General features: G+C 53.8%; 2 protein-coding genes across 2 annotated transcripts in view; one reads left to right on the forward strand and one right to left on the reverse strand.

Moving 5' to 3' along the window:
- Positions 1 to 1,309, reverse strand: part of RUVBL1 (RuvB like AAA ATPase 1) — a 35,207-nt gene extending 33,898 nt beyond the window's left edge. The window contains exon 1 of the mRNA XM_065885085.1: positions 1,092 to 1,309. Coding sequence (XP_065741157.1) covers positions 1,092 to 1,232 — 141 coding nt within the window. The 5' untranslated portion in view covers positions 1,233 to 1,309. The remainder of the gene's footprint in view (positions 1 to 1,091) is intronic.
- Positions 1,310 to 8,299: 6,990 nt separating this feature from the next.
- The window catches only part of EEFSEC (eukaryotic elongation factor, selenocysteine-tRNA specific), a 148,897-nt gene continuing 133,031 nt past the window's right edge, over positions 8,300 to 24,165 (forward strand). Inside the window, exon 1 of the mRNA XM_065885678.1 lies at positions 8,300 to 8,634. Within this exon, the coding sequence (XP_065741750.1) occupies positions 8,328 to 8,634 (307 nt within the window). The 5' untranslated portion in view covers positions 8,300 to 8,327. The remainder of the gene's footprint in view (positions 8,635 to 24,165) is intronic.

Below are 24,165 nucleotides of genomic sequence, written 5' to 3' on the forward strand. Positions count from 1 at the left end.
CCTTTCCGGTACGTCTGAAAAGTGTCATAACAAAGCGGAGGAGGGACAGGCACAAGGGCGGTGACGAACAATGAGACAGTGGAAACGGGGCTGTTTCGCACAGTCCTCGGCACATGAGAAGCACTCAACGTCAGCTACTCGCAGAGACAGGCCCTCCGAGAGCAGGAGCTGGATAAGCAGAAATTTCAAAGTCACCTTGGCCCTGTCACTATCTCCTCTCTGGAAACCTGATGTTCCAAGTGGAAACCAGAGGCTTCTCTTTGGCCCCTTCTATTAGCACCATCGGGCTAGGAGGCAAGAGCCTTACCCAGGAGTTCTGTAGCTGCCGAGCCACCGCAGGGGCAGAGGGGCAAAATGGGCTGAAGTTAGGGCTGAAGGGGGCCCGAGGGGGCGGCCCTACCACAGAGCGCGCTGCCTCAGGAGTCAGGGGCACACAGGCACAAACTCCAGCATTACTATCACTAAACTGGGTGGCAAGAGGATGGGTGAAGTGACCTTTCCCACCCTCAACGTTTTCATCCAAAAAAAATACACACACAACGAGCCTGAAGAGTTGGGGGACGACAATGCGGCCGAAGGCACTGGGCACCAGCATCACTTAGCAGAAGTGGGCTTAACGGGAATGTTCAGAAAGGCCTCTGTAGCTGCCACCTGCTCAGGCGGGTCACCTCCCGACTATAGAAGTCCCAGAGCCTCTCACTGCGCTCACAGCAACTCAAACGCCGTGCCCGGGCCCGCAGAGCCCCGCAGGAACTGATCCCCGAAGTCTAATGACGGCCCTTCTGTTCAGCGGTTTAAACGTCTGTGTCTGAAACGCGAGCTCCCAGAGAGCAGGGACCTGGCCCATCCTCACCCCGCCGACCCCCGTGCCGCGCGGACGGCCTGGCCCCGAGCGGCGGTCCGTCAGGACTGGCGGTCAGTCAGGACTCGCGGCCAGGAGCGAGGCCGCGGGGTCGTCGCCGCGCCCCAGGACGTCCTCCCCACGCCCCACCCCCACGTCCGCGCAGCCCGGGCCCACCTCAGCCCCGTCCGCGCCTCCGTCTCCCCCTCAGTTCAGTCCCCCCGCCTCAGCTCCCGCCCCGCCGCCACACCTCGCGCGCGTTCTCCTGGCCCACGAGCCCCGAGGCCGCCTGCTTGGCCAGGCCGCTCTCGTCCAGCCCCAGCCCCTTCACGTGGCTGTGGGAGGCGATGCGCTGCGTCTTGGTGGTGCTCTTCACCTCCTCGATCTTCATCCTGCGCACCTGGAGCCCGAGCGCCCGCTCAGCCCTAGCAGCGCGCAGCCGGTTACCACGCGGCCGTTACCAGGCGGCTGGTCCGGCCCCGCCTCGGTCAGCTCCCCATTGGCCGCGGCGGGAACTCCTCAGCGCCCCATTGGCTCCTGGCTTTGCCCGTCGCGGCTGCCGGGAAGGCTCCGCCCACCCCCTTCCGGCTGTGTCCCGAGGTTGGCTTCCCCCGCAGCCGGCGCTTCCTGCCCGGGTGGGCCCGAGTCCCGCTCTTCACGGCGCCTTCGCGTCCGTGACCGCATTCGAATGGATACCCTTTTGCGGAGCTCAAGTTCGACCTCGGTGATGGAGATGAAGAGACAGGTTTAGGACTTAAGCTTCGACTTGTGCCCACTAAGCAGTTTTCTGACTCCCACGCCTTTCATCTCCCTGGGGAGGCTGTGCTCAGCATCCGCCTTGGGGTTGTCCTCCTCCTCTTCTCCTCGCCTCCACCTCTCCCTTTACTTAGATTAAGTTGGCTGTGGATGGCGTCTAGTGTAATTCCTAATGCAGATAAAGATGCGGGCTAAAAGAGGCCCAATAACTTATGAAGAACGCACAGCAAGTAATCAGAAGAGTTGGAACTCCACCTGGGGACTACACCGGCTTTGCAGCCGGTGTAAACCTCATCCCATCCCACGACCTCAGATGAGACAATTAGCCAGTGGCTGTGTCCTGTCCGGTTCCATGATGATATTAACACTCCCCCCAAAAGTGTACTCTTCCCATCCACCCAGTCATTCCACAAACATGTGTTAGCACCTGCTGTGAGCCAGACAGTACAAGGCACTAGGATGCACACATAAAATACAAAATCTCCAGCCTTGACAAGCTCAGTCCTTAGTTGGGAAACTGGCAACATGAGGTGTGCCAAAGTAGGTACCCCCACGTGGTGTGCAAGCCCAGAGCAGGGCCATCTGGAAAAGCTGGAGAGCCAAGGAAGGCGCCATGACGTGGTAACGCCTGGACCGATCCCTGACAGAAGGATAACATCCTCGGAAGCAGACGGTATGTCACCATTTCACACCTGAGTGGACTCAGGTCCGGAGAAAGGGAGGGACTGGCCCAGAGCTCAGGGGAGCTTGCATTAGGGTTGAGACAGACCTGAAGTCAAATCCAGGTGCAGGAGCTCTGACTCTCACATCTCCTTGTACTTCTCCATCATAACTTTTGAGTCTAGGTTTCTGATTACTTGCAAGACTATCAGGTCAATGTTAGTCTCTCCCACTAAATGGCAGGCATTATGAAAGTGTAGACCATGTCTGTGTTGTTCATCATTTTAACCCCAGTGTCTGGCACACAGCCTGGCTCACAGTTAAGGCTTCTTATAAATTCAGTAGGGTTCTGGACCCTCACATACACACAAAATCATGCAGTTTTGCTGCAGGTATTTTACACAGCGGATCTTATAGGACTTGATAATGGTTTCTGTCAGTGAATGGAACCTTTTGGCCCCCACCTCCCCCTCCACCAGAGCTGTTACATTTTTTTCCTGCTAAAGAACAGTTCAAACATCTGATCCAGCCTAGCATTCTCTTTTTACAGGTGAGGAAACTGAGGCCCTAAAAGGGGATGGAGTTTGTCCAAGATCACAAATTGAGCAAATGCCTTTCCCAGGCCTAGACCCCAGATCCAGTGTGCAAAGAAGCTGGGGCTGGCCGCAGAGCCAGGCAGTTCCTTTCATTTCAACAGAAGATGATGCGGCAGGCCAGTGTCCAAAGTGTACAAGGTGCATGAAGGTAGGTGAGGCCAATAGCAGTGGACAGGGGTTATTATGCCCGCCCAGCACCCTTCCTACCTCTTCTGGCCACCTTCACTGTAATTTTCTGTAGAGAACCACCCTTCCCCCACTTGGCATCTAGGTGGTTTAGATGGGTTGACCCCACCCCCAGCTTTATTTCAGGAATGGACACGGGACCCTGGCCTGGCCTATCAAAGTATCCCCTCCTCCCCAGAATGGTGATTGGTTCAGAGATGTGAGCGGACAGTCCAATGACACTCAGACCTGCACTTTTACTGGAAATATCGGGAAAGAGACTTGGGTCCTAGGTTTCCGGGTCATCTTTGCCACTTCATGGGAAGACTCTGTCTGAGAATGAAGCCAGCACAAAGGAAGGGAAAGCTGGCAGATTCCTGATGAAATCCTCTACGTTCCCAGATCCAGCTTTGCCCTACTTGGCAGTGTAAGTGGCACTGACGTTGGGGCTTAAAATAAGTTGAGTTAGGGTTCCACCCATGGGTTTGTGCAGTGACACACATACAAGGAATGGAGTGGACAGCTGCATCCCAGCTTGTGCTGTGTGACAACCCCAGACCTGCCTCCTCTCTCACTCTCACTCCCATGAGCCTTGCTCTTTCACCTCCGGTGCCTTGACCCCTCTTTTCTCCAGTCCAAGCTTGAGCATCTCAGCCACTGGTTCCCAGTGCTTCTGCTTGCTCCTTGCTTTGACTTCTTTCACACCTGACCTTTGAGCCCACAAGCCCAGGTCAAGCCTGCCTCTGCCTTCTCCAACATCTTGAGAAGGCTGCTGCATGTGGAGGGGGGCAATGACCCAGGGTCCCCGTGGAGCCACACGTTGTCATGGTCTCCAGGCTCAGCTGAGTGCTGAGAGTGTATCCTAACTAATGGGACATTGAATAATGGTCTGCAGTAATCAACCAGCGTGGCACTGGCACAAGGACAGACATATAGACTAATGGAATAGAATAGAGAGCCCAGAAATAAACCCTCAGTATATCAGCAAGGGTGGCAAGACCATTCAAAGGGGCAAGAGCTGAAACTTAATTCTTTTTTTTGGCCATGCCACGTGGCATGTGGGATCTTAGTTCCCCAGCCAGGGATCGAACCTGCGTCCCCTGCAGTGGAAGCGTGGAGTCTTAACCACTGGACCACCGGGGAAGTCCAGTAACTAAGTCTTGATTTGGTGACTTGAGGCTTAGCATAAGCCACTGCGTGTTGGGCCCACTGTCTTATTTTTAACAATTTCCCCCTTTTGACCAGTCTCTCAGCCTGAGGGATCCAATACGAATTGAAGGCATTAGCGCTATTCCCAGCTACCACTCTGGAGGCCTTGCAGCTTCTGCTGACCCTCTGTGTGGTGCTCACAGGGTATGACGTCGGGTTCACGTTCTCTGTCAGTCTTTCTTTCGTTCTTTTTCTGACGTTCCAGTCGTAGGGAGATCATTTGCTCGGTGCTTAGTGGCTGCAAACATGCCTTTAAAGCTCTTGAGAGGATACAACGCACGACAAAGATTATTACGATGATTGCGAGCAGGATAATTCCCAGTGTCTGGGGTGCGCTTCAGAGCCATGATCCCCAAGATCCAAACCAATCAGAGTCAAATCAAAGTCCCTGTTGAAGGAGTCCCCTGTTTAAGCTAATGGGCTTAGTCCCTGGTCTCATATTCCCACGTTCTCACCCCCCTTTCTGATCGTTGCCAACCTCATTGACATGCTTGTCATTTCAGCCCCAGGCTGATTTCTGGGGACAGAAGGGACACCTTAGAGGTGGTACAAGACATAAAATTAAATAAAGTCGATCCACATAGTGAGAACATTATTGCCTTTTTAATTCTAATTCAGTGAGTCTTAGGGGGTGGAGTGTGACTTTAACCCCTTTCTAATCTCTCTTTTTATTAACGATCCTGATTCTGAGGTTGTTGTGGTTCCCAGCTATTTATGGCAAGTGATAATGTTTTTCTGTGTAAGGGAGGTACTTTTATTTATTTAAGTCAAACTTAAAGAAAAATATGAAGTTGTAGGTGGTACCTGGATATTGCACAAATTATGAAGATGGTTCATATCACTGAGGTTGAAGAAAACCTGACATAAAACAAGGATCAGCTGGCAGGGAACAGAGGGCCTGAGCAGGTCACCTCTCCTGGCCCTCTTCCCTCTGCTGTGAAGTAGTGATAACAGCACCTCCTGGGATTATTAAAAGAATTCAGTGAGATCTTTTACAATGGGCTCAAGCACTGGGAGGGGCACAGAAAATGGCATCAGAGCTTTGGAACATAAAGACATGGGCTATATTTCTCCCTTGGATATCTGCCTGCTGTGTGTGTGCCCTGCCCTTTGTGGTAATCTTGTCATGCTTTTCAAACGGAAACAGTACCCGAGGGCACTCACCGGAATTGCTTTGGAGCCCGAGGCAGGAAGTGGGGCTGGGGATGGGGTCAGGTTAGCCAGGGTGAGGCCTGTGCCTCCGACTGCAACCTCCTCTGCTGGGGAACGGTTTCCGTCCGTCTCAGCAGGCACATCCCGCTGCGGTGGGGAAACCCGGCAGCAGATGCCGAGAAAGCAGCTGGAGCCTGCAGGTCCCCAGGGCTCCACCTGGACCATCGTCCCACTGGCGTCCCACTGGCGTCACATGGCAATGGGGTCAGAGGCTACAAGCTGCCCACCTTCCTGGACTTACGTTCTGCTTCCGCCTTTGAAAACAGTAACGGCCAGCAGCGTCTTCTCATGACGCCATCTCTGGTTCTGATCCTCCCGCCTCCCTCCTGTAACGACCCTGGTGACTACATCAGGCTCGCAGGATAATCCAGGGTGAGCTCCCCACTTCCCCCATCCCCGCCATCGCAAGATCCTTAACTGAATCACACCTGCCAAGTCTCGTTACCATGGAGGGCAACACCATCACAGGTTCCAGGACACGGACATCTTTGGAGGCCACTGTTCTGCTGTGGCCAGGCTTCCCTCCAGGGGTCCCATTAGGGCCCAGACTGATTTCCCCAGGCTTTAGTCCAGTATCAGAGAGTACACTTTTCTATTGCCTGTCCTGGAAAAAATTCCAGGGTTTTCTCCGATTGTGCTAACTTGGGTCACACGCTCACTGCCAAACCAATGGTCATGGCTACTGGAATGGACCTGAGTCTCGGGCCCACCCCTAGAGCTAGCGTTCAGTCAGCCCCCATCGTGACCTGGAGGAGAGGAGTGTGATACCTCCAAGGAGAGTTGAGGAGTCTTACAGAAGAGGGAGGGGACGCCAACCACTGTAGACCTTAAAGAGTTTATATCCATACCCAGGTGGAAGGTGTGCTCCCAGGCACACAGCCAGCACGAGGTAGGGCCGTGATTTGAACCTGTGTGGGGCCAGTTCTTGCCAGGACATCAGCTCCCACCCTGCAGCTAACGGGGCATTAGCAGATCTGTTCAGTACTGGGAGCGCCATGGAGCACAGTGGTGGCCTGGGTGACAACCTCATCTGAGGTTAGTATGGGACATGTCGAGGAAGGTATGTGGTTAACACAATCACTGGCAAGGTAGATACCCTCAGAGAAAAAGGAAATTTCCATTTTACTCCTAAAAGAATCTTTAAAGCCAAACTCAAATCAAAGAGCAAAGTATAATAACTTCCTCTGAGCAAATTTATAATTAATCCTGGATTAATTGGCCTTAATGAAGTTGAATTAATTACTAGCTGTTCGTAAAGAACTTTGAACTACCTTCGTACGAAATGGCATTAAAGAAACAGAAAGGAACCAGCATTGCATTAACATGAAGAACAAATCCCAAATAATCGCAGTTCTGCAGGCCGTTCCCTGTCAGTCATTTCCCAGGGACCAGGCCCGGCCTTGGAACCCAGGCTGGGACCCAGGAGTCTGCTGCAGAGGACGGTGTCTTTGTGGGCTGGAGGTTTGGAGGTGGGTCCACTCAAGAAACAGTTATGGAGCCTTTGATGTGCCAGGCCGAGAGGAAGCAAAGATGTGTAAGCGGTCCTCAGCCTGCTGGGACAGGGGAGAGCACCAGGGCACCAGCCTGGTCTAAAGCAAACTCGCCTCACTGGGGTAGAAGCCAGGATAGGGACAAAGGAGGGGGCGTGATGTGACCTACATTTTGCTGGCAACAGGGCTCCAGTTCCTACAGGGTGTCCCTCACACTCTCCCTGGCTCTTGGAGTGAGCTTATGACTCACACCTGCCTAGGCAGAGGTCTGTATTTCTCTGCTTGGTGCAGGGTCACAGCTGACCCCAGGATACAGTCTGAATCTGGCTGACTTTTGAGACAACTCAGAGCTGCCGTCTCCTTGGCACTTGCGGAGACAGGGCTAGACTCCAGGCTACTGCTGGGGCAGCACCTGTCTTGGAGCCAGCTGTGGTGGGAGCTGGAGACGGTAAGACCTGGCTTAAAGCCCCAGCCCTGCCGCTGGTGAGCGTTTAGGTGTAAGTCGGGCCGGGTAACAGCTACAGCCCGCAGCCCCAAGTCTCGGCGGCCTCACCAGGCAAAATGTCTCTCAGATTTCACATAGAAACACTCTCGTCTCTTGAAAAGCGGGAAGATGGGGCAATGTTGGGCTAGCATTCCCGCCTGGTGTCACTTGGCCAAAGCTGAGCCGTGGCTCCCCATCTGTGGCCACAGGACATGTGCTCTCCACCTCCGCAGTCTCCACCACCCCGGGCACCTTAAACCCTGCTGATTACTCTCTGGCGAGTCACCTGCCTAGCCAGGGCAGACCTTTAAATTTGTGATCCGTGTTGTTGCCCGTGGGCGACACCTTTTCTGTGGGTAACATTTCAAGAGAATGAGCGTTGCGGGCCCTCCCCGGAACGCGCGCACTCACACGACCTTCTGCGTACAGTCTGGCGGCCCCCTGAGGCCAGGCTGACTGCCCGGGTCCGAGATTCTCCGAGCAGCCTTCCCAGGTTTCCCGCGCTGGCTCTTAGGCAGGACGGGCTGAGCTTCGCGGCCCGTCCTCCCTACCCCGGGCCTGGTCTTTCCACCGCTGCTGTATTTCCCCAGGGCTTCTCCTGGTCCGTAGTGGTCTGGTTCCGTCTTTACTCCCGGTTATTGTTAGCCCCCCCCACCTCCGGGTCCCCCATGTCCTGCGGAGAGAGCGACCTGTCCCCGCGCGGTGGACAGAAGGCGCCGGGTGCCCAGAGGGCGCTCAGCTAGAGCCCGTGGAAACGAACGAACGAACGCACGCGAGGACGGACGGAGGTCGGCCCCGGCGCCTGGCTCCCCGGCTCGGCGGACTGGCCGCGCGGCCGGAAGCTTCGGCGCCGGAACGCGCGAGCGGGGCGCGGGCGGCGGGGGCCGGCTTAGCGGGCGGACCGCAGCGGCGGCATGGCGGGCCGGCGGGTGAACGTGAACGTGGGCGTCCTGGGCCACATCGACAGCGGCAAGACGGCGCTGGCGCGCGCGCTCAGCACCACAGCCTCCACCGCCGCCTTCGACAAGCAGCCGCAGAGCCGTGAGCGCGGCATCACGCTCGACCTGGGCTTCTCGTGCTTCTCGGTGCCGCTGCCCGCGCGCCTGCGGCCGGCGCCGCTGGGGGCCGAGCTCGAGCCCGAGCCCGGGGCCGAGCCGCGGCTGCAGGTCACGCTGGTCGACTGCCCCGGGCACGCCTCCCTCATCCGGACCATCATCGGCGGTGAGCGCGGGCGGGCGGGGGGTGCGGGGCTCGGACGCGCCGGGGCGGGGGCGCCCGCCGGGAAGTCTCTCGCGCCGCCCCGAAAACAGCGAAAGTGTTTTTTTACCACATGCTTTCGTAATACACAAACAGGTTAGGGAAACTCAGAGACCCTGAAAGTGCCCAGAAGGCGTCCACTCGCTGTCTTTTGGTCTCCTGCTGCCCATCTCCGGAGTCAGCCGCTGTCCCGTCCTGTGGCATTTCGGAGGAACTCCGTGTGCAGGCAGCGTTCCTGTGTATATGTCCACCCCTCCTTTTCTCGTTCTTTTTTTTTTCTCACAAAATGGTAACACCACTCGATTGAGGACTTCATTCAATACTCGGGCCTGCCCATTCGTACATATAAAGCAACATCATTCTTTTTAAAGGTCACATGAAGTTCCGTTGTACACTTGCACCACCGTTTTCTGAATGTCTTAATGATGGACATTTATGTCGTTACTCATTTTTGCTAACGATGCTTCAGTGAGTTTTATAGAACAGACGTCTTTGGTGGGTGTGCTAGTGTGTCTGTAAGGAAAGACCCTAGAAGTGAGATGCTGGGGCAGAGAGTCGTGGTGGGTACTGCCCAAAAGCCTTCCTGAGATGTACCGTTTAATGAATTTTAATTATACAAGTGTACACGAATACATTCTACTTCTGAAGAAATAGAACGTTACAAACCAGGCAGAAGGCCCCTAATTACTCCTCCCATTTCGCCAGAGGAAGCCACTAGTACACCTCTGTGGTTTACTTTTCCACACCCATTTCAGTATACTTGACTCCATGGACAGGTGTTTTGTTTATATAGAAAAATGGTAGCACGTGGCACAAAGGGTGTATATATAGTTCAGAGACTCCTCACTGCTGACCCAGGGACCTGGTACCTCCCTGCTTTCCACTTCCTCCAGACCCTTCCGGTGGCATTCTCTGCACCCACGAGTATGTATAGGAACACTTCTTGGTCAGATGGTTTTATTGGCCTGCTGGTGGGCAGCTGCACCGGTTGCTCGCTGGGCATAGCGGGCCCTGCTGTATGATGAGTGTTGAGCACTTTCACCTTGTCACCTCCCGTCTGGTCAATGGTGCAGGCAGTCTGAGGTCATTTCCCTGTTTTCAGGAGAGGAACCGGAGGCTCATAGAGGAGCAGGAACCTGCTCCGGTCCCCTGCCTCACATCTTCTACCCCGGCCGTGCTCTAGCCACAGATGCACGTGAAGGGGCACGCGATCCTCTCTGCTCTCCCCTCCCCTTGTCACTGATTTCTGTTTGGTCACGTCCAGGTACATTTTAGGACACGTTCTCTGAGCCAGTGTAGGTTGGAAGGCAGATAGTTGGTCTTTTCTTGTGACAGGTGTAGGGAGTGAAGGACATGCTTCTGGAGTCTGTGGTGAGGCCTGGCTTTCTCCCTCACTGACCTTGTGACCTCGGATGTGATTCTGGACTGTCCACACTCTGGCAGGTCTCAACTGGCTTTGCTTTGCTTGCACGTTTGCCACTTCCCGGGCAAACGCTGCAGGGAGTGTGGTGGTACTGTTCAGCCATCGAGGGGCTTGGGACTCGGGGAGGCTGCTAGGAAGTGGCCGACCCAGGGCTCTACTTGACTCCAAAGCTGCCACTTCCCGGGTCACTGTACTCTGTCCTCCCCTTCCACGTGTACGTTCGTGGTGTTTCTTCATAGGACAGAAGGTTTCAGGCACCAAATTATAACGCCTCCAAGCATTTGACAAGTCCTTGGTTTAGACTGTAAATTGTTGAAGAAATGAAGAGGGATTTCTCTCCTGTGGTACGAACATTGCGGCTCTTACGTTTCTCTCGCCCCTGAGAGGGGAGACTCTCCTTGTCTTCTTACAGGTGTTAACATGTGACCTGAGCACATTGCGGTGGTGGGACCAGGGCTGCTACTCTTCTTCCTTCAATAGATGAGATTCCCACCCTCCACTCAGGGAAGTGAGAAGAAAAAGTGGCTTTTTTCTTTTTGGGGGAAAGGAGCTGCATCTGAGTGCCTGCCAGGGTCCACGCCTGTGGCTACAAACTTGCGTCTGTGCGATAACGCTGAGTGATGGGGATGTAGGGGGGCATGGGCCCCACTCTTCTGATGAGAAAACTGAAGCTTGGAAAGTCAAGTTCCCTGGGCAGGCGTTGGGACCTGCTCTGCCGCCCCTGACCCAGGTCTGGTGAATCCCCTTCGTTATCCTCATGTTGCAGAGGCCACGTGTGTCTTTACTTGTCCTTCCTCTCCAGACTATGGGCCCTCCCCTCCTCCCTCTGCTGACCCCCCATACGGTGGACAGTCTGCTCCTTTTATGGATGTCTTCAGATCAGGTCAGCCGTCAGCTCATTGCCCCCCCAGTGACCCACGATCTGGCCTCTGCCCTCTCCTGAGCCTCATCCATGGCTCCTGACTTCCAGTCACACTGGCCTCCTCCTACTTACTGGATGGGCCAGTGTTGCACCTGCCCTCCTCATTTAAGTCTCAGCTCGAGTGTCACCTCCTCGGAGAGGCCTCCTCTGACCTACTGGCCTAAAGTGTCCCCAGTTCTCTACCGTCATACTTCCTCATGTCCGTGTTTTGTTTCCTGCTAGCCCTTGGTGCTGTCTGATACGCGTGATGTGCTTGTTGATGGCCTCTGTCCTCCACGAGAGCACAGCAGGAATTGGGCCAGAGCCTGGCATGTAGGAGGCACTCGGAAGTCCCAAATGAATGAAGCTGGGTTGGGGGGGGTGGATCGAAAGTCACCAGCAGGGCCCCTCTGGGGGCTGACAGCAGAGCCAGGGGGAGAGTGCTGTGCCGTGTGCAGTGAGTCATTAGGGCTCTTTGCACAGCGGTGACTTGCTTTGCAGGGCATGGTGGAGAAAGAAAAGCTTGCCCGGTGGAGGCACAGCCTGGGTGGGGCTCTGAGGCGTGAGCCTGCTGTCTTGTCCGTTCAGAGCCAGGGGTAGCTGCCAGCATTTAGCAGCTGGAAATGGGCCTGGTGAGTGGGGAGAGGTGTGGAAGGTGAAGGCGGGATCGTGTAGAGAGGTGAGTGGGGCTTAGGTCGGGCCCTCGGTGCAGATTTCTTCTAAGGGCCTTGGGATGCTTTTAAAGTAGGTTTGTGATGTGATGAGGCTGGTGCTTTAGAAAGAGGCAAGGTGGCTGAGCAGGGACTCCAGCTGGCAGCGCACCTGTGCCCGGATTGCTGGGAGGCGGGGCTGCCGCTGCAGTTCCCAGCTCACTGGGAGTGATTCAGACCCCTTGCTAAATGCCCTGTCCGAAGCAGAAGGAAATTAGAGTGACTGTCTGAGTTCCATAATGATAGCTCTAAAGTTTAGTGTATCTTAAAGCCAGCTCGCTTTAATTCCATCGCTCCCCCAAAATACTTTCATGTACAAAAAGATCATTTTTTAACTTAGAGAAAATTGGGTTTTATCTCCTTGATCCCTGTGACCATAGGTAAAACTCCTAAGTGGTGCTGGGGGTTAATAGTGACAACAGTACTTCGCATGTATTTAGTGCCAGCATTGTGACTTTTTTTTGTTTGTTTAGCCCTCATAGCAATCCTGGGAGGTAAGAGGTGGTACTCCCATGGGACAGATGAAGAGGCAGAGGCTCAGCGAGGTTAGGGAACACAGATCAGAAGGGTCAGAGCTAGTTTGAACCCACGCTGATCTGCCCTTGGAACGCTGGCATTCTCAGTGTGAGTGGACAAGGGTGCCCGTCCGCTCCAGGCCCCCTGGGAGTGTTTCTGGGCAGTATTTTTCTCTGATGTGTTTTAGAGTATAAATCTTTCAGGGTTAGAACTTCAAAAAGATTCAGTAATGTATGTTTTAAAGGCTTGGGTGGGGGTGAGGGACTTGGACCCATCCTCAATCTCACTCTGGCAGGAAGGACGAGGTCTGAAAAATGCTGGTATCTTGGCTTGGCAATTTATAGTCCTCTGGTGGCTGCCACGATTAACAGTGCATTGTCTCCCAGTCTTTTGTTCCTGTGGTTAATGAACAGCAGCTCTTTTGCCACGACTGTCACCCTGATCGCTAGCCTCCTGCGCGCCCCCCCACGCCCCTCCGTTTAAGCGGTGCTTCCTGCCGGGTTTGAACCCTCTCTGGAACTGCAGCTGCTGATCTACCACAGCCTCGCAAGTGTGACTCAGGGCTCCTAGCTTTGGAGGTCAGTCAGCAGCCCTGGGGGTGCCTGTCTCTGTGGCCTGGGAGGGAGCATTCTTTATGACACTTAAGCTACTTCCCCTTCTCTGTTTTTCCAACTCTCTGTGCTCGTGTGACAACATGGAGAAGCATGGTCCCTTTGGCCGTTTTATCCAAGCGTGCACCTGCAGTCTGTCTGAGATGCTCTCTTTGGGCCCATGAGACAGGTTCATGTGCGAACGACCGTTGTGTTTTCCACCAGGCTTTTACACTGCTCTTTGGGCGTCTGTGCGTAGTCCCCAGCAGGCGGTGTGGCCCAAGCAGAGACGACAAACCGGAGGCCTGGCCACCCCAGGAATATGGGTGTTTTTCTGATGCAAAACCAGCCAACCAAACAAAAAAGACACTCTGGTTTTCTTAGCCCCTAGTCTTTTAATGAATCTGTCCAGAAATGCATTGTGTGGGGTTTCCCTGGTGGCGCAGTGGTTGAGAGTCCACCTGCCGATGCAGAAGACACGGGTTCGTGCCCCGGTCCTGGAAGATCCCACATGCCGCGGAGCGGCTGGGCCCGGGAGCCATGGCCGCTGAGCCTGCGCGTATGGAGCCTGTGCTCTGCAACGGGAGAGGCCACAACAGTGAGAGGCCCGCGTACCGCAAAAACAAAAACAAAAACAGAAATGCATTGTGTTATGTTATGGTATCGTACGTTTGTCCTAAAATATTGAGGCATATTTAAAGGCGTTGATGTAAGTGGAAATGCTTCTTTAGCCCTAGCTTCTTTAGCTCCTAGAATCTGTTGGGTCTTCATTTCCTTTTCCTCAGTGCGCACCTGGCCACGACCCCCTCTCCTTCCAAGCTCAGCACCCTCAGCGTCTCCAGGAAATGCAAGTCTAGCTCCGTCTGCGGCAATTTCTCTGCCCCTGGATAGTGGGTGACTGCTTGGGTTTGGGTGACAGTGTGGGAGGAGCATAACATCAGAGATGCGGCCTTGAGTTTAAATGAATGCAGAATATTTGAGTAGGAACCAACAAGAAAGAACAGTGGAAGCAGGTAGTCATATTTCATTCTGTTGGGGTACATTCTTCTTCTCGTGGGGCTTGCCCTTGAGAACAAAACATATCAAATGTTAAATCAAAGAATATTTTGCAGTCATGCTAAGAATAGAAAATAATGCAGACTTGCCTTGATGAGACGAATATTTTGCTGGAAGGTTATAATCAAAGTCAGAAGGAAATCATAGCCACAGCTTTCGGTAAAGCTGTAATCATTTAAAATTAATTGCTTTTAAACTTTTCACTTAGCCTCGCCTTTGTGGCTCTTGGGTTTTTCTTCAGAATCACTCCATCCAGGTTGGAATAAGATTTGGGCAGGCGCCCCAGGAACCAACCAGTAAATTAAGCCCTGAGACCTATTTCCCGCTCTCTCATCCTTGCATTGGCCAGGGCCTGGCTGGGCCCGAGTCTCCGTCTGACCAGCAGGCCTTCGAGGCCGTGCTGCGCGGGGTGACAGAGGTGACGGTCTCTGGAGCTCTGGGTCACCTGAGGTGACCAGGAGGCGTTCTACCTGTTGTTCCTGTTAGCCTGGAGGCCTCTGTGTGGCTCTAGGGCCAGGCCAGGGTCAGGCACAGAGTGGACAGTCAAGGCTGTTTTTAAACATTTGTATTGAGATATAATTCACATTCCATAAAATTTGCCCATTTCAAGTGCACGCTTAAGTGTTTTCATCCTCTTCACAGAGTTGTGTAGCCAGCGCCACAGTCTAAGCTCCATCACTGCGAAAAGAAACCCCACAGCCATTAGCAGTCCTGCACCTTCTCCCTGACCCCAGGCCTGGCAACCTCTAATCTACTCAGTGTCTCTGCCCATGTGCCCATTCTGGACATTTCGTATAAATGGAATCATACAATATGTGGCCTTCTGTGTCTGGCTTCCAAGGTTCATCCATGTTATAGCGTGACCTATACTTCATTCCTTTTAAAAAAATCTATTATTTTTAATTGTGGTAAAGTACATATTTCATAAAATGTACCATCTTAACCATTTTTAAGTTTATAGTTCAGTGGCCTCCATCTCTAGAACTCTTTTTATCTTACAAAAGCTAAACTCTGTGCCCATTAAACTCCCCTTTCCCTTCCCCCATCATTCCTTTTTTATGGCCAAAGGGTATCCATTATATGGATGGATCACTTTTTTAAAATCCGTTATCAGTTGCAGGACATTTGGGTTGTTTTCACTTTTTGACTCTTATGAATAATCCTGCCGTGGACGTCTGTGTTCAAGTCTCTGTGTGGATGCAGGTTTCCATTCTCTTGGGTTTATCCGTAGGAGTGGAATTGGTGGGTCAGAGGGTAACTCTGTGTCTGCTTTTCGAGGAACTGCCAGACTGTTTTCCACAGCAGCTGCACTGCTTTGCTTCCCACCAGCGGTGTAGGAGGGTCTGATGTCTTCACTGCCTTGCCAGCACTTGTTGCTGTCTTTTTGCTTGTACCTGTTCTAGTGCGTGTGATGTGATATCTCATTGTCGCTGTAACTTTCATTTCCTTGATATTTTCTTGTGCCATTTGTATATCTTCTTTGGAGAACTGTGTATTCAGATCCTATGCCCTTTTTTTTTAGTTGGGTTATTTGGCTTTTATTATTGAGTTGTAAGGGTTCGTTATATATTCTGAATACCAGTCCTTTATTAGGTATATGATTTGCAAATATTTTCTCCCATTCTGTGGATTATCTTTGCTCAGTAATATTTGAATTAAACAAATAATTGAGTTGAATTAAATAAATGAACATATTTTGAGAGGATTAAATGTGCCCGACACATTATTTAGGCTGTGGTGGGTGTGTAGGAAGTGCCATTTGCTTGTTTCTGGAAGGCCTTCAGGGCACCTCCTGCCCTTTTCCTAGACCTGCCCACTCCTGTCCTTAGTGCTGACAGGAGGCGGCTCATCCTGTCTGTCCACCCCTGGGAGGGTCTCGTCCCACACTAGGGTCTTGTGCAGATATGCTTTGATGGCCCATAGGCTAAAGTCTTTTTTTATTTTATTTTATTTTTTAAATTGATTTAATTAATTAATTTTGGCTGCATTGGGTCTTCGTTGCTGCGCACGGGCTTTCTCTAGTTGCGGCGAGCGAGGGCTACCCTTTGTTGCGGTGCACGGGCTTCTCACTGCAGTGGCTTCTCTTGTTGCGGAGCACGGGCTCTAGGTGTGCGGGCTTCAGTAGCTGCAGCACACGGGCTCAGTAGTTGTGGCTCACGGGCTCCAGAGCGCAGGCTCAGTAGTTGTGGCGCACAGGCTTAGTTGCAGCGCGGCATGTGGGATCTTCCCGGACAAGGGCTCGAACCCGTGTCCCCTGCATCGGCAGGCGGACTCTCAACCACTGTGCCACCAGGGAAGCCCAAAAGTCTTCTTTTTAAAAATTCATTGCCAGTGTTTAAAAACTGGCAGCTTTCATAAAACAACCCAGAAGTTCAGTGCTTCGCGGGGCCGGGGCTCGGGAGCTCGGGGAGCCTCCTGTCAGGGGAGGGCGGGTGCGTTTTCAGCTGGGACATCCTTCGGTGCTTTTAAGGAGTCTGAGGAGAGGACCTGGGACAGAGGCCACTGGAGGCAGAAGGGGGACACCGCCGGGAGGGAGAGTGTGGCTCTGGGGGCACCGATGCAGGAATGCCCTGTGGAGGGCCGGAGGAGGGGCGTGGTGCCTGGGGAGCATCTCCCGTCCGTCCGGCATCCTGCCAGCCAGACCCCGAGGGGGTGTTTCCCTCTACAGTCAGGGTGCCGCCCACAGAAAGCAGGCTGCAGAGGTCAGGAGCCGGCTGCAGGTCACGTGTCGGCGGCCTGGCTGCCCAAGCTGCCGTCGCACATCAGCCTGCACCTGCTTTGGTGGGAGCCCAGCTCCTGGGCGGCACTTTCTGTGTAAGTCAGTTTGTCAGAAACAGAGACTTCCGCCTCCATTCTCCCCTGGATTATTGGAGGTCTGTGTTTTGTTAATTGGGTCTTTTATTTCCTTATGCTTTGTGATTAGGCTTCTGCTGCTTTGAAGTGGCTGTGGCTGCACGGGGAAGGGGACTTAGTTAACGTGGGTGATCCCCTCTTGGCAGGAGAAGAAACAAGTCTTGCTGTTGAGAGAGAAGTTGCCTTTCCCTCTTGCCGTATCTCTCGTGTTACGATGATGCCTCTCTTGTCTTGGGGCCTGCAAGAAGACTAGAATAATTTCCTTTGTCTCTAACCTACTTCCCGAGGATATTTATTTGGTGGCATGCACAGGTGCTACCTAAAGATAAACCTGACTTTTTCCTTTTAAAATTAGTGCTTGGAATTGCCAGCATTGACCTGCTTGGCCTCTGGAGCCGGCCTTGCTTGGCCACGGGGCTCCACACTTTGCTGTGGGGTTACGCAGGTGGCTTAAAGCTCCAGGAGTGGGTGGCTCGGCCTTGGTCACCTGATGCTGGGACGAGGGCTCTGCCTTCCGGTTGTACTGCGGGGTGGCACTTACTCTGCTCGGGGTCATTTCCAGGTGAATTTCAGGACCTCATGCCCTAGGCACCCAAGACCCTCTGTGTGTGTGTGGGTGTGTGTGTGTGTGTGTGTGTGTGTGTGTGTGTGTATGGGTGTGTGTGTGTGTGTGTGTGTCCCCGTCCCCAGTGTTCCCTGCTCTCTAAAATGATGATCTGTTCAGAGACGTTCCTCAGAGCATCTGCTCTAGAGAAAAAAGACTTTCTGTAAGCCGGGCTCCATTTCCTGAGCACTTGCTGTTTGGAGTCCGCGGATGGGCAGAGCACGGGAGGCTGGGAGAAAGCTGCGGGTCACCGCTGGCGTCGGCCTGGCTGGGGAGGGCTGGCACACGCTGGCTGCGAGCGACAGTGTTTGAAAAGTCTGTGCAGAGCTTTCCCAGCACCACGCAGAAGGATCCTCTGTGCTGGTGGGAGTGTCTTCCAGCAGCGCAGCCCAGGGTGGCAGCCACATAACCGAGGAATGAAACTGTAATTTGATTTTAGTTAAGTCACATTTCAGTAGGCAGCTCTCGACCTGCTATCCAAGTGCCTGCTGGGCTGGCTTCTTCATCAGTGAGCCCCACAGGCCCCCAGACTCCGCGCTGCAAGACCCCATCCCCACCCACGCTTGGCAGTAAGTGCCCACAGTGGGGCAGGCCAGCCACGCGGTCCCCAGCGTGTCCTCCTTCGCCTTCACGGACTCCTTACAGACTCTTGCCTGTCCTTCGCCTCCTCTGCCCATCACCACAGCTGCTCCTTGGACAGGCCTCTGTCCACTCTGCACTGGGCGAGCACGACCTGCCTGCAGTGTCTCGATTCCAGCCCCCTCTTGAAACTGCCCTCCCCTCTGTGGCCCAGAACTCTTTCTAAACGGCTAATGTGATTATTTGACTCCCCTGTCTAAAAGTCTTCCTTTGCTCTCTGTTGGCATAAAGGCTAAACTCCGCATAGGCTGACAGGGCACTTCCTGATGGGTCAGTGTCTCTGTGTTGCTCAGGACTCCAGGCTTAACGAGCTGCCTGCAGGTCTCTGGACAGACAGACCGGGGCCTCTCATGGTGTCTTCTGGCTACACCACGTCTCTGGGAAGCCTCACCGTTGGCCCTCCCCAGCCTCGACCAGGTGAGGGTCTGTACCATCCCGCGGGGCGCCCGGACCCCTTGTCCTCCCATCTGCTGTCATTGCATTTACTCGACCTGATCCCTTTGAGGATGGGGTCCTGCTGTCATCCGACTCCAGGACCAAGGGCAGGGCCTCGGTGCGGGCACGCAGCATGGACGAGTGAGTGAATGAATGAATGAGTGGGTGACAGGTCGTTTCCCTCTGCCCACGGCCAGCATCCAGCCTCCTGTGGGGCTTCAAGCCACCGGCCGGCCACACAGGGTTCACAGCCGAGCAAGCCTGCCTGGAGGTTAGACAAGTTAATCTTTCAGTGGAAATTCAATCCTCATATTTCATTTTCAGGCCACTTTGCGTAGCAAAGTAGTTTAACTCGGAGCAGATTTCTGCTGTGCTGATGGTTAATTTCATGGCCCACAGAGGGTCAGCACACTGGTGCTGGGGACACGGCGACCCCGTGTAGCTCACCGCACACGGCGAGGGCCCGCAGCCCTGTTGTTGTAGAGAAGCAGTTTTCAAACATCCTTCAGTGGGCTGATTTTGAGTTAACAGGGGTGACCTTTTCAAGAACATTTTTTAAAGCTATAACATAGATCCCTCCCAGACCGTATATTTTCCTTTCTCCACGCAGTTCAAAGGGGCTGAGTTGTCTCATAGGTTTTTGCAGGCAATCTTCAGCTTGACCCTGGTTGTTTAAATCTGCCGGAGGAAATTTGAACAAACTTGTACTTTGGTAATTCTTCTGCCTCTGTGAACCTTTAACCTTAAGGTTTCTTTCAGAGCCTGGGGCTGCATTGTCACCAGCCGTCCCTGCTGGGGCTCTCAAAGGCCATTGTTTAGCACGTCTGTTTTCACTTTGCTACTGGAGTTCTCTGGAGGAAGGGTATTAATTCAGACCTGATCTGAGACAGGACGAGGACTTCTAAACTTGCCCCGGAGCTTGGGGACTGGGAAATGAGCATAATGTGAGCCTGTGGCCCAGCACGGTGTCCTGCAAGTAGCCTGTGAAGCTGAGGGGAGGAGGCCCTCCAGAGGCGGGCTGCCGTGGTAGCTTCCAGCAGGTGACCCAGCTCAGCCAGGTCTTGTCGGACAGCATGACCAGAAGTGGCTGCTGTCCCTGGTGGCCAAGCCTGGGGCCCGAGTCCCTCCTGAACGTAGACTTCCTGGAGCACCAGGTTCTTCGGAACCCGGGAGGCTGGACATGAACTCGGGGTCCACACACCCTTACAGAGCCCTCGTGTGATGAGATGCTCCTGGGGAAAGAGAACAGGCTCCCCAGGCCAGAGGGCACAGGCTGGACGCTGGGCCTGCCAGTTTCTCCATCGAGTTCTCCATGCGTTTCCCCGAAGGAAAGCTCAGAGTCCCCGGAAGTGTGTGATGCCACGGTCCTGGCATCAGGGGTGCTGTAGCGTCTGAGATGGACTCTGCCCACCCCTCTCCTGACACCTGTCTCCTGGTGGCTCCTGGCTCGTTCTGCCACCTGCTCTTTGCAGTAGGGTTGGGCGCTGTTTGCGTAGGTTAGCCTGGTTCCTTGGCTGTCTTTCCCTTCTCTTCCCAGGATTCTTAGTGTCCTGAAATCTGGCTAGGTGACCTAATTCTGTAAGATCAGACGTTGCAGAAGGAAAGGCATGTCGATGCATTCATTCATTCATTCATTCATTCTGCAAACCCTGACCCACCCGCTGCACGCTGGGAGCGGGGTTTACGTGGGGAGCCGGGCAGAAGTGGAGCGCGGTGTGCATCGTGGAGGAGGCGGGTGTTACAGAGGTGAGCAGCGGCACGCAGCACGCCCTTGTGAGCGTGCTGGGAAGGACGAGTTGGGACGCCCGCAGAGGGAGTAGCACGTGGCAGGGGTTTGAGGCAGGAGATGGCCAGGCTGCTCCACACACGGGAGGCTCAGTCTGGCTGACCGTGTCAGAGCCAGGGTCCACAGAAGGAATCTGCTGTGGGGCTGGCGCGTCTGGACGGGTATACATATGTGGAGTCTGTCAATCTTGGCTTTGCTGGAGGTTAAAGCAGCCGCGTGCCCTGTGGTTCCGATAGGGAGAGAGAGAACGGGAGGGAGGGCCGCAGCCAGCCTCCTGTCTGGCCTCCGCAAGGCCGTCCTGTCGGCTTCACGCACCTGAGCCCTGTTTCTGGTCTTGGACCCCCGTTTTCTTCCCGTGCTAGAGGAAGGGGCTGACGTGGAAACAGGAGGCGGCAGGTAGCCCTGGCATAACGTGAGCCGGACAGCTGTCACGACTCTGGGGCTGTGGCTGGCCGTTTAACACTGGCCCTTTGACCACCTGTGGTTCACACATTCCCGAACCACTGAGCCAAGCTCTGGGCATCACAGCTGGTATGTAAAGGAGCTGAAGTCGCTGGCACCCAGTCCACCTCCTGACTCCTGGCCGCAGGCATGCAGACACTCCCCGAAACATTCTCTCGTCCCCTTTCCTTCCGGGGTGCCCACTGGGTTGAAGGTAATGCACTGGGGGCAGATTTTGCCTTTTCTTGCCCAGAAATGAGTTTGGCGTGAGATTTGGCCCATCCTGGCTTGTGCCCGGAAGGGTGGAGGAGTGGGTGCAGCATCTGGGTGGCTCATAGTTCGGAACAGAACTGGAAGACTCACTCAGAGAAGACCAGGGCTTCCCCTGGAGGTTCCTGCCAAGTAGGCCTGGCCTCAGACTGGACTGGATCTTTGCCTTTGCTCTTGTCATTTTACATCCTTTGAGGCTCTCTTGCGATGCCAGGTTGGTCTTCTGGGCATGGAGCCCTGTCCCCGGGTTGCAGGTAACCCTGCAGGTCAGGGCTCCTCAGAAAGAAGAGGAACCACGACTGATCTTTCGGTGTTCCTCTGAGAAACAGCAACGTGGGTTCCCACTGCCTTTTTTTTTTTCTCCTTCTGAAATCAAATGGAATCTTCTCCTGGCCAATATTTCCTAGATAAAAAAAAGTACTGTGTACTGTTATTGTAGATTTATTAGTCATTTCTAAAAGTTTTTTCAAGTAGGCGAAAAGAAAGCTTGCCATGGTAACCAATAAAGTTTTTTTAGATTAATTATTTATTTTTATTTTGGCTGCACCAGGTCTTAGTTGTGGCATGTGGACTTCTTAGGTGCAGCATGTGGATTCTTAGTTGCGGCATGCATGCGGGATCTAGTTCCCCGACTGGGGATCGAACCTGGGCCCCCTGCATTGGGAGGGCGGAGTCTTACCCGCTGGACTGCCAGGGAAGTCCTGAGGAATGAATCTTTTCTAGGAAAGATAAGAGTCAGTTACTTTGGGTCTGATTTCTTCAGCTGAATCTTTCCCTCTTCCTCTTACCTCACGGTCTGTCCCGGAAGGCAGTCTGGGGACACTGTGGCAAGCACCCTGGACACAGATGTGTGTCATCCTTTCCCAACACCCCTCCGGGCCGCGGAGAGGCAGCTGTACGCCTGCCTGCGAGCCGTCCACGGGTGCTGGGTGGAATCGTCTCCGCGCCGACTCGGCACCGTTCAGTGCACAAGAGGGCAGTGTTTGCTTGCGGTCCTGGATGGAGATGATCACTGTGGAGGGTAACAGGTCAACAGAGTTAGAATGACCTCGGGCTTTTCCAAGACAAAATAAACCATAAGCTGCAGCCAGGGTGGCGTCCCATATACGCCTTTAAGTGGTGACCCCTCCAGAAAATAGCTGCTCGCTATCTTTTTTTTTCCTTAAAAAGAAAAATATTGTTTCTTTCAGTGTTTGTTTTTTATTTTTTTAATCAATGGAAGTATCGTTTGCAGCCGTGTACCTACAGTGGCAGAGGTTAAAGAGTGTTGCGAAAGCAAAACAAATGCCTTCCAATTAAAAACCATACGGGAAGATTTCTGTCTGAAGCAAGGGGTCAAATGTGTATTCTCCCCTTTTCACATCATCAGATTATGTGACTTAACTTTGAAAGCGTCTGAAGATGTGGGCCCGGCTGTCGGCCCTCTCCACTCAGTTTGCTCTCGCTTTGTGAGCCCGTGGTGCTAACCAAAGCAGGGGGTCTCCAGGAGAAGAAGGTGGCCCCCCGCCTCCCAGAGGGACAGGGTCCCACCGAGCGGAACCGTTCCTGCGCTTGTATGAGGACTCGCCTTAGGTGGTGTTTTCCGGGAGCAGCTTTCAAAGGCTGAAAGTCACGTATTGGTGCACGGCCCCTTCCCCCCACCATATCCCCCACCCCAGACTCGGGATCTCAAACCCTCTTTGTTCCCGCCCGACCTGGAAGCACTGGTTTTGGGTGCCTCCAGGATGTGAACACCCCAAGCAAGGCCCAGCACCCCAAGGCAGCAGGCGGAGGTGGAGCTCAGGCGTGGCCCAACCTGGCTCTGGGCAGCCCAGCGCAAGGCCACTTTTCTAACTGAGCCTGTTACACCTGAACCGCAGGTGATTACCTCACTCAGGTGGCTGTATCAGAGGAGCTGTCTGCAGAGCTTCCGGCACACGGTTGGGATGGTTGTGATGACGTTGACCCCTGTGCCCCGACAGTGAGAAGCATACGGGGTGCAGGTTGTTGACGTGAGGCCAGAGGCGCGGATGCGGACGGCTGTTCGGTGATGTGCCGCTCGGCCCCTCTGAGCACGTGCGGCGGGGGTGGGGTCTGGGCGGGGACGCCACGCTGCCGCCCGGTCCTCTGCCCTCTGACGACGGCGGCCGACGGCCGTCCAGGGGGAAAGCTGGGATCCCAGACTCAGCCTGTGTGAGACCACACGTCTTCTAACCTTTCCTAGTCGCAACGCAAATCTTCCAAGGTTAGTGCATCTACAAGATAGACGCCGCGTGCGCGGTGGGTATGTTAGCACGTGTGACACCCTCGCCGTCATTAATTGAACAGTGGCGTCTAGTACAGAATTTGAGTTTAACACTACCAGTGCGGAGAGCCATGGGTGGCCTTCTCGTCTGCTTCCCTGTGAAGCCCCTGTCCTGGCTTTTATTAGAAGGGTCTGCGTAGGAAAGGAAGCCTGCGCTGAGGCTTTCAAAAGATGCTCGTGCCATGTTTTTCCAGGAACGTAATTTCTGAAAAATGCCAGAACCCTCAATTTCCAAAGGAGCCTGGTTTGTAAGGGGAATGAAAAGTTGTTTCTGCGTGTGGATTCTGAGTTGTTTTCCATCTTCACTCCCCGAGGCAGGGTTGGCAAGCGGGGTACGGGACAGATGTTCCTTGGTAGTAATTTCCAGGCAGATTCTTGAATGCCTTGTATACTCTGGGTCACCGTCAGCTCATAATGGAGCAAGATTGAGTGAGAATTCCTGCAATGAGAGACGCGAACGGCACACCGGAGAGATACGATGGTGCAGATAGGGAGCATTCTGTGAGAAAATATTTCCTGTGCTATCTGTAAAATTCAGATTGAATAACCATTCTGAAGTGCTCCCTTTTAAAAGAGTTCCTTCCACAAGCATTGCAGGCTGAGTAAATACCAATAATTTTTATTTCCCTCTCCTTACCGGTCCCCTTACTGAAATGTTCCCGCACAGCCTATCTGGTCTTTTCAAGTGAACATCAAATGATTAGTGTCAGCCTCCAATTTGAATTATGATCCGCATTTCAAAACACAAACTGCTGCTTCGCTTCTGCCTTTGGAGGCAATTATCAATATTTACCAATACTGGGGAAGGGCTGGAGAGGGAGGGTATGCTGCTGAAGCGCGGCCCCAGACGCAGAGGCGCGGGGAGGTGTGTGCCCACGTGTGCAGGGGGCACAGGGCCTTCCCCGGGCGCCCACCTGCCGCCTCTCAGGTGGGTGAGGGGTTGTGTGGCCCCGGGGACTCAGAGGAGGTTGGGAAAGCCATTCCCGA

The sequence above is a fragment of the Phocoena phocoena genome, chromosome 10 (genome assembly GCF_963924675.1).
Source record: "Phocoena phocoena chromosome 10, mPhoPho1.1, whole genome shotgun sequence".
NCBI classification, from domain to species: domain Eukaryota; kingdom Metazoa; phylum Chordata; class Mammalia; order Artiodactyla; family Phocoenidae; genus Phocoena; species Phocoena phocoena.